This window comes from Leishmania panamensis, assembly GCF_000755165.1.
Source record: "Leishmania panamensis strain MHOM/PA/94/PSC-1 chromosome 13 sequence".
Lineage (NCBI taxonomy): Eukaryota > Euglenozoa > Kinetoplastea > Trypanosomatida > Trypanosomatidae > Leishmania > Leishmania panamensis.
In genome coordinates, this window is record NC_025858.1 from 609,379 (window position 1) to 618,782 (window position 9,404).

The 9,404-nt window shown below is 51.0% G+C and overlaps 2 protein-coding genes across 2 annotated transcripts, besides 1 other annotated feature; both read left to right on the top strand.

The window, feature by feature from the left end:
• Positions 1–1,246: 1,246 nt before the first annotated feature.
• Positions 1,247–3,064, top strand: LPMP_131560 (membrane transporter, putative; the record flags this gene model as incomplete). The annotated part of the gene is made up of 1 exon (XM_010698934.1): positions 1,247–3,064. The coding sequence occupies one exon, from the start codon at positions 1,247–1,249 to the stop codon at positions 3,062–3,064; it is 1,818 nt and encodes a 605-aa protein (XP_010697236.1).
• A 1,643-nt stretch (positions 3,065–4,707) lies between these two features.
• On the top strand, positions 4,708–6,096 carry LPMP_131570 (hypothetical protein; the record flags this gene model as incomplete). The annotated part of the gene is made up of 1 exon (XM_010698935.1): positions 4,708–6,096. One exon carries the CDS (start codon positions 4,708–4,710, stop codon positions 6,094–6,096), a length of 1,389 nt encoding a protein of 462 aa, XP_010697237.1.
• Positions 6,097–8,419: 2,323 nt separating this feature from the next.
• Positions 8,420–9,402: a repeat region.
• Positions 9,403–9,404: the final 2 nt, after the last annotated feature.

The window sequence follows — 9,404 nt, forward strand, 5'->3', positions numbered from 1 at the left end:
TAACAACTCGCGAAAAGAATCATGAGTTGTTGACGCCAAATGTGAGCACAGGAACTGCACATGTCAACTCGCGGAGCACACCAGCGTGAAACACCGCGCACTTTCCTTCTCACACCTCTCCCAATATCATCACCTTTGGTCTCTGCATTGTTTTTCCACAAAATGCACAAGGGAACTCTACGCTTCCTGCTCCTTCTGCTGCCGTGCTTGAAGCCCCCCCCCCTTACCCTCGCACAAAGGCTTTTGACAACGGCATACCAAGACGCTTTTCTCGTGCGAAACAGCACAACTCCATCAAGGAACACGTCAGTCCAGCCAAGACACCTGCAAACATCCATTAACTGTGCATTGCTGTGTGTAAAGCAGCGGCGCAACTGAAACAATGAAATTCTTGAGATATCCGCACACGCCATCCCATTCGACTCCGCTGGCATCTCTGTTCAAATGCCAAACGGCACAGATCCCTTTGGCATAAAAGGAAAGAGGGGCTTCTGCCAAACGATAAGCATTATGCACTCCAGTGCTTATCCCTGCCCCCTCCCATCTCGCGAGTTTCCATTTCTATGAAAGACCGAGCCAGTCTGGCTCACCTTCGATAGGGCTCTTGAATAAGACCGCCCACAAAAACATCAACCTGTTCCTATTTTCCGCTATCCAAGGACCTCCTGTTGCAGTGGTTAATCCGTGGGGCGGGGCGAGAAACAACCGCTTATCATCAGTCGATTCCCCGCGTCAAGAAATAGATAATGCCGAAACAAAGATTGAAAAGAAAGATGCTTGATGGCGTACGCCATTGCAATAACGGAAAGCGCGTTCACTCAAGTTTCACCATAATGCCGTTTTCCGATTCTCTTTCATACCTACGGTAAGTTTTCCCCCCAAAATACTCAGGCGCAGCAAACGTCACCTCTCTTTCCATCCGTGGGTGGCCGTGAGGAGCAGCTTTTGCTTCGTTGTCTCCCTGTCAAGAAGATGAAAACAAGAGCCACACCAATACACCTTCATTGGCCGACATTGTGGCATTTGAAAATGATTGTGACAGTGCGTCTTTACAATTCATTCTTTCCACCATGTTTTCCCTACGTCTCCCTCTTTCTCACACCTCGCGCATACGCTAGTTGGCCAAAACAAGACACCAGGTTTTGGATGCTACAACAGCTTCCTTTTTCTCCGAAAACTTCTTTTCTTCCTTGGGAAACCAAGCATCCCCTGGGATTTCCATTTCCACTCACTTCCTACCACCAAAATGAGTGTCACATGCGAGAAAAAGGGTCCTCTGGAGCGGCTGTCCAACGCACGTCAGACGCACATCAGCGAAACACATCGATTTGGCCTCTTGGTACTTGGTATTTTTGGTATGATATGCGGATCTCTCGGCAGCCCCACGTTTAACCTCGTCTCCGGCTCTTTCCAGGAGCGGTACTCACTCTCCCAGCGCGATTTGAGCACAATAACAACCACCGGTACGGTGGTCGGGTATGTTATGCTTCCGTACTCATTTCTGTACGATTACTTCGGCCCGTTTCCTATTGCTGCTCTTTCCACATTTGTTTTTCCTCTCGGAGCCCTGCTTGTTGCTCTGTGCTTTGAGGAAGTCATTGTGGGCAACGTCGTGAGACTAGCTGTGTTTTACTCTCTAATGAACGTGGGTACCTCGTTCTTTGACCTCTCCTCTTGCATAACAATTCTGAGCTACTTTCCAGTAAACAGAGGCCCTGTCGTTGCGTTTCTCAAAACGTTTATCGGCCTTGGCTCTGCTATTGTGGGAAGCATGTATCAGGGATTTTTTGGCGGCGTGACGCAACACTTCTTCTATTTCTTGATGGCGTGGGCAATCATCGTCGGCATGCTGGGTATTTTTTTTCTGCGTCTTCCAGCATACCACCTGACAGGTTACCAGGAATCTCACCTTTCACTAGAGGAAAAGGCGCAGCGACTAGCATCCAAGGCGCAGTTCCTGAAGCAGAAGCCGCCAATGTGGCGATTCTACTACGGTTTCGTGCTGATGCTCGTGCTCATTGCCTTCCTGCCTCTCACGACAGCCCTTGTGGACAACCTGCATCTTGGAAGCAAAGAGAAACTGATCTTTGCCATTATCACCACCATCATAACTTCTGGCTTTCTTGTGATCGCGGTTCCTGCGAAGCTGTTTCAGTGTGCTTCTTGTAATTTGTCTTCTGGCGGCACCTTTGACGATCTTGACAAGCAGGAACGGACACCGCGCAGCAGCAGTGATAGTGTCCAGAAGACACTTCCTCTCGACCAACCAACAGTCTTGGAAGAGAGTGTGTACACAGAGATCGACTACATCGCGCCACAGTACCAATCATCCTTCCTCCAGAATCTTCTCTCCGTCAACTTGTGGGCACTCTGGTGGACTTCGTTCTGCATTGTCGGTGCTGAGGGTGTGGTCCTGAACAATGCCAGTTACATCTTTGGTGCTTTGGCTGGCGAGAAAACTTCCACATCCACCCGCACACTTCTCACCGTCCTTAGCGGTGTCGGCAGTGCAGCTGGTCGGCTGCTTATGTCGTACTTTGAGGCATGGTCGCAGAAGCGCCCAGCAGAGAAGCGGATTCCACTGACAATTGCGCTGTTCATTCCTAACACGTCGATCATCATCGCTATTGTGCTGTTTCTCGCTCTACCCAAGCAAGCGCTTCCGGTCCCGTACGTTATCGCGGCCATTGGTAACGGTTTCCTCGCTGCGACTACGATCCTAATCACGCGCACCATCTATGCAAAGGACCCTGCGAAACACTACCACTTCTGCTTCCTGTCAACTGCCGCTTCGTCCATCGCCCTCAACCGCTTCCTCTACGGTGAGTGGTATACGGTTCAGGCAGAGAAGCTTGGCCACTCTCTTTTCTGCACAAGCCGCAAGTGCGTCCAGACACCGCTCATTGTGCTGCTCGGCTTGGCATGCAGCGCTTTTGCATCGAACATCATAGTCCATCTCACCTATCGCCGCTACAGCGAGCGCGTTCTTTCTGAACGTCAACGTCTCCGCAGCGAGAACTCCCAGAGTACGGGGCCGCTCGACAATGGCCAACGGCAGCTGTGACTGTAGTTGTGATTGGTCCCATCCGCATACGGGTGTGCGAATTTGAGGAAGAGGACACCATGCAGACCACTGCATCGAAAACTGTTTTCTTCTCCCAAAAGGACCATGTAGTTCATGTGCTTGTAATAGCATCGGCTACTTTTGCTGATCTGAAGGACTGGTTAATTCATCCTTGTCATCACTATTTCTCTACAGGAGAACTATCACCGACAAAGCACCAGCCCCTTTTTTGTTTTTCCCCACGGCACCATAAACACACGGGCTTGTTTCTCAAGCAATAGGTAATGCACTGTGGAGACAAGGGTTGTGTCTTTTATGAATGTATAACTAGTAGTTTATTTCCCTGTTTGCTCCTTTCTTATTTCCCGAATTAATGGGAGTGAAGAGATTACAGAGCTCCCGGGTATGTGGATGTAGCTATCCCTTTGCACTTTCCTTGTAGAGTGTGCTATCCACAGCTGCCCTCGGCGTAAGCCTGCTCCTTTTGACTCTCGTTCACTCTCCCAGCCCTTCTCTCCGTATTCGTTACAAGATTCCCGAGAAGGAAAAAAAAAACCATTGCTGACTGTATGACGAGTGTGCAGCGAAGACTACTTCTACATGGTATCTCCACCCGTGCATAGGCACGCAGTCCCATTTTATTGACACAGGTAGGGGAGATGCTATGAGGTAACAGTCTTTGCATTTCCATGGTCTCGCCCTCGCCTCTAGGGTCATATTTTGCTTCAGGGCAGCCTTTCTAAGCGGAGCTAGTTCTTTTTCGAATATATACCCGCGATAACCCTTTCCCGACTTCCTTTCTGCGTGTGTAGAAACAATTGAGTTGTACAAAGAAGAGAGACCGTTATTGCTTTCTACATTTTTGACTCGTTACTTTTTTCTTGCTTCCAGTTGCATTCATGAAGTGACACAGCTTCAATCGGTAACAAAAACTGAAGAATGGGAGAAAGTCATCTCCTCGTTTTCTGTTCGAGCGTGTTCCCCTCGACAATGGCTTTGTGAGAGAAGCAAGTCGGCGCCGCCTTTAAGAAGGTGGCATCCGCTAACACAACATGTGCGTTACATACAAACGATGTGGCCTTCCTCTTGTTGCTGACCTATTCCGTTCTTTTGTGAGCCCCTGCAAGGGATCATCGACACAGAAACGCTGCAGCCTCTTCACATTGCTCGTTTTAGGAGAAGCACGCAAACCACCCAAAGCGAAACTGCTTTAGTTCCTTCTCCCTTTCACCGATACTACCTCCATCAAATCTGAGCAATAAAATATTGGTGCATTCACCACGAAAAGAAAAACTCTATGTTTTCTCAAGCGACATCGCGAGTACGTGGCACAGAGAAAAGTAGCTTTCTCGTCATTGTCAGGGCGAACTATGAAGAGCAAGACGCCGTTAGACTCCCTCTCGAGGAAGTGTAGACTGTATTGAGTAGTCTAGTGCACGAAGAGTCAGGATTGTTTTCCCAGGTTGTTCCAGAAACACTGATCCCAGTCTCTCCACAACGTGACTCTAGGCTCAGAAACAAGGATTGCCAGGGTCTCTTCAGCACTTCCTTCCCCTTTCTTCGTCCGTTTCTCTCCTTCACGTCGCATTTTTCTACCTACATGGGCCCAAATGTACAGTGCCTATTCACACCGGACAGATGCGATGGACATTTGGATAACGAAGCTGCGGCAGGCTCACACGTGCCTCTTGACGGATGACGCGTACCGGAACAGCACCATGAAGCCTCAGCGACTTCTCGGGCGCCTAGAAGGGGATGCTCTGGTGGAGATCCTTAAGTTTGCACCTGACAATTTACGTCTCACACTTGCTGCTGTGAGTCCAAAAGCTCGCTTGTTTTCCGAACTGCTGGAATCGCGACTGCCGACGAATCTGCGCCTTCTCCTCGACGACTCCACTGTGATGCATGAGCTTGTATGTGAAGCTGCTGATGTGTCGTGCGTTCAGCCGCTGACCACAGTGACTTGGTGGATTGAGAAGTGCGGCATCTTCGTATCGGTCCGAGGCGACAAGACGGCCTTAGCGCTGCTCGCTTCGTCTCGCTTAAGGCCCATCCTAAGGAGTATTAGTCTTTCGCTCCTTGTACATGTGTGTCCCATTCCAACGGATGTCGCACTCCACCTGGAGAGAATTGACATGTGCGGCGAAGCCTTTGCCTCGCTCTCTGCAAACTTTTCCCAAATGGTGCAGCTGAGAGAGCTGCACGTTGCGCACTGCACAAGTGCCGCACTTCTGCGACTCTCTCAGTTGCCTGGCCTCCTAATGCTTAGCATCGAATCAAGGATCGGCGTAGCATCGCTCGACAACACGATCGTCGCAGAGAACCCCCAACAGAACCTCGACCGAGTAGACGAGATTGACATGCGTCGGCTGGCTTCTGCTCACTCCCTGCAGCACCTTCGTTTAAGTGGCAGTGGGCTGTCCGTGATGACTGGCTTCGACTGTTGCGCGTCTCTCGCTACCGTCACTGTTATAAACTGTGGACGACTCCTCTCCCTGTCGGCGCTAGCCCACGCCAATAATTTGAGGACCATATCCATCTCCTGGTCTGGCGTGCGTGACCTGGGAGGACTCTCCTCATGTGCGTGCCTGGAACGCATTTCTATTGATACATGCAGAGAAGTGGAGAGTTTGGCTGCTCTGGCTGGTGCGCCGCGACTACAGGAGGTGGACGTGTTTTGCAGCGGTGTGCGCGACGTTAATGGGCTGTCATCGTGCCCTTGCCTCGAAACCCTTCGCGTGGCGGCGTGCCGGCTTGTCACGGATTTGTCTCCCCTAGCTGGTGCGCCGCGCCTTCGAATCATTGATGCATCCTTTAGCGCTGTGAGAAACCTTCGGGGTTTGGGTACATGCCCCTCCCTTGAGGTTTTGCGCCTGGATGCGTGCGTTGCAGTCGAGGACTTGAGTCCACTGGCTGACGCACCACGTCTCAAGTGTGTCTTCGTCAAGGGACTGGACCACGCAGCGCTCTTATACCCGTTAAGCCTTATGCCAAAGATTTTTCCTACCGCGGCAGCTGAAAGCCTTCAGTGATGTGCAGCGCTGGCGAGGGAGCCCATAGCACGGGGCTCTCTGCCAGTAATTGTCACCTTTGCCGACCATTTTCAATCTCACATGCATGGAGAATCGCAAAGCGGATTTCTTTGTTATGGCACATCCTGCTGCACATTGCCAGGTGCGCCGCGTTACGTGTGGTGTCCAGCCTCATGGATACTGTTTCCAGATGTAATGTACCTGTGAGTACCGCTCCCCTGAGCTATCGGCCAGAGAAGAGTGGTACTCCATGAGCAACGTGTGTTTTACTATTCATTTTTCTTGTTTTCAGTGCTGTGCGTGTAGTGGGGGTACCTGAAGCACCTTTGCGTTGGCTGGAGTGCCCCCACTAAGCGATACTTGCACAAGAGCTCCGACACCTGCTACCTTTGAGTCCCACTGCCCACACCCACTCTCACACACGTCCTGAGAAAACCACTTTGTATCTGTTCCCGCGCAACATTGGGGTAACACTGCGCCCTTCACCACTTGCTTTCTTCCTGATAACCCCGCGCCGATAGTCAACCCTCACTCCTCTTATTTGTGCACTAAACTCTCTAAGCAGTCTAATCCAAAGGCGCTCGTCTCCCTTATGGTTGGTTCGGTAATCTCCCCCAGAGAGCCACAAAGACCGCTTCTCACTAGCACCGAGATTTTTCTTGTTTGCACCACCTCTACGCAATGTAGGGAGTGGACCAGGCAGACTTGGGGCAAACACGGGTCAAATGTTCTAGACCACACGGTCTAGTCGCTGTGTCGCTCTTGTGCAAGCAGCCTTTGTCAGCGAGTCTCCCTTCTACTTGATAGGCGAAGGGCGACGCAGCACCTGTCGTAGTGCGCGCCGCTCTTTAGTTCTTGGATCCACAAGTACAATCGTTCATCCTCCATGCTCTTCTCTATTCACCTCTTTTTTTTGTACTCTCTCCGCCGCAGTTTACCTCAGATCAGGTGCACCCGATTTTTTTTCCACCTTGCTCTAAAGGCTGCAGCTGCTTGCATCGACTGGCACGCCCTCAATATGTTTTCACCCCAATCCACCGCCCACAGTTGGTGAACAAAGGAGTCCTCAATCCTCTTCATTGCACTCAATTGATCCAAGTAAGCTGTTCAGTGAAACTGGACGACCTATACGCCTCGACGCCGCCGAGGGTTTCTCAGCTACCTTTTTCTAAGGCAACACTCTCTCTGGTTTCTCCACTATCACACGTCATCGAAGATACGCACATTCAGGCGTTCTTATGCTGCTGAGTACATCATATACCATAGCCGAGCACGAATGAGCGTGCAAACAAAATCCTGAAAGACCAGCGCATGCCTCCTCTCACTTCAACACTGCTTCAGCCCCAAGTGCGCTGGAGGGTGCAGTTCTAAACAAAGACTGTCGTTCTTGGTAGTGCCCGCTGGCACCTCATAGAGCAACAGAAGCGACTCGCAAAACGCAAAATCGACATGCCCCAGCCCGCAGAAGCTGGCAACAATCGCTGATTCCACTTCGTTCGTTTCTTGAACGGCAGCGGACTTGGACAACGTCGTGCGTCGCATTCATCAACAATCCGCTGTCTGTATGCAGGTGGTGCACGCTCTTTGCGTGGCAGAAAGCATACCTGGCGTCCTTTCCTATTAGCCTAGCGCCACGAATCTTGAGGGGCTTCTCGATCAGCCGCCATGCGAAGCAGTAAGCCAGTGAGATCAGATACACTTGGCAAAGTTCACCTTTTTTTCCATCGGCACAGGCTGCACAACAAAGAACCCACTATGTTTCTCTCTCCCGCAAGGGTGCTGTATGCCCCTCTGCGACTTCTACATGCCTCCCAGGAGCAGATAGATGTACTGCCGTTCATAATCCGGAGAGTGTACAGAAGGGGATGACTCGCATTGTGGTATCCGTAAGTGGTTCTAACGTGAGAAGAACGCCTAGTGCCTCCCTCAGCTTTCCCCCGTCCTCCAAAACTGATGATCTGTCTGAACATCCTAGCAGTGTTGAAGTGACATAGCTTCAGGTGCATCAGCCAAATTTTTCCTTCACCATCACCTCATTCAGCTCAATCCAGCGCCTTCATAAAGCTAGCATGTGCTGCCGCTGTCATTTTTTTTGTAGTTACGCCTAACGTTGTCTTCAGTCTTCCGTGCATCGTGGACAAATCATTCCGAAACAACATGTTGCCGTGCTTCATTCCTCTGAAAACCCCCTGAACACCGCTATACACTTGCAGTTGCACTCATTTCTCGCGGCAGATACAAACTACAGATTGGAGCTAGGGTATTTTTTACCAACCATTCACACCACCACCACGCCTCCTCCTACGGGACCGCGGCATTAGGGTTCCATTGGCGGCGTGTAAAACCACAAAGGCAATCGAATGGCACTTGACCTTATAGTTGGCCGGGTTAATTTGTCTGGGCAAAAGAACTGGAAGGGGGATGGGGGTGGTTGGTGGGATGTGGTGTTGGATTTGCGAAAATATACAGGCTGGGTGCCATAAATTTCCCGACGTGGAAATTACGGTCCCAGGTCAGAAATATGTGTTTCTGATGAATGACTACTTTCTATTGTCCCTTAATTTCTTCTCCAATGCGTTATTCTTAAAATGAAGTAATCCACACTAAGTGTTGATGCGGCCCGCGACGGAAAAACGCAGCGGAGCACCACCCAAAGGATCGAAGGAGGAGGCACGCACACAACACGCTCACGCAATATTTTTCGGACACCGCCAAGAGACGGCAGCGATCTCCTGGAAGGCGGCGCGCCGTACGCACCCATCATCGGAGCAGATGGCTCGCAAGTCGCCGCCCTGGATATGAGCAGCTTCGGTGCCCTCACGGAAGAGTCCCAGTTAAGGATGCAGGACACCATTACGCATCTTATGAGGGAACAAAAAACGGCACCGCGAGTTTCAAATCATACCCAGGGACCCCGCAATTATCAGAACAGCGGGAGAGGTGTAGGATTCCGGGGCAATTACCGAGGAATGGGCGGAGTTAATCGGCACGGTAACTACCGCGGAGGCGAAGCGCAGGAGAACTTTCCGTCCGATTCAAAAAACTAAAGCCCGACGGGACCACCGCCGACGTTTCGAGGAAGGAACCCACACACCACCGAACGATTACATGCGGTGTTGCACGATCATTTGCAAAAGAAGTGTGGGGAGGTGACATGCGCGCAGGTAAGACATCGAATATGGAACTCGATGCCATTTACAACGCATACCTTCCAAAGAAACGGATCGTTCCGTCGGACACGATGGTGCACCTTGATTGGAAACGCGCGCAGCAGCTCGCGGCAAAGGTGCACCGTCACGGCGTGGTGT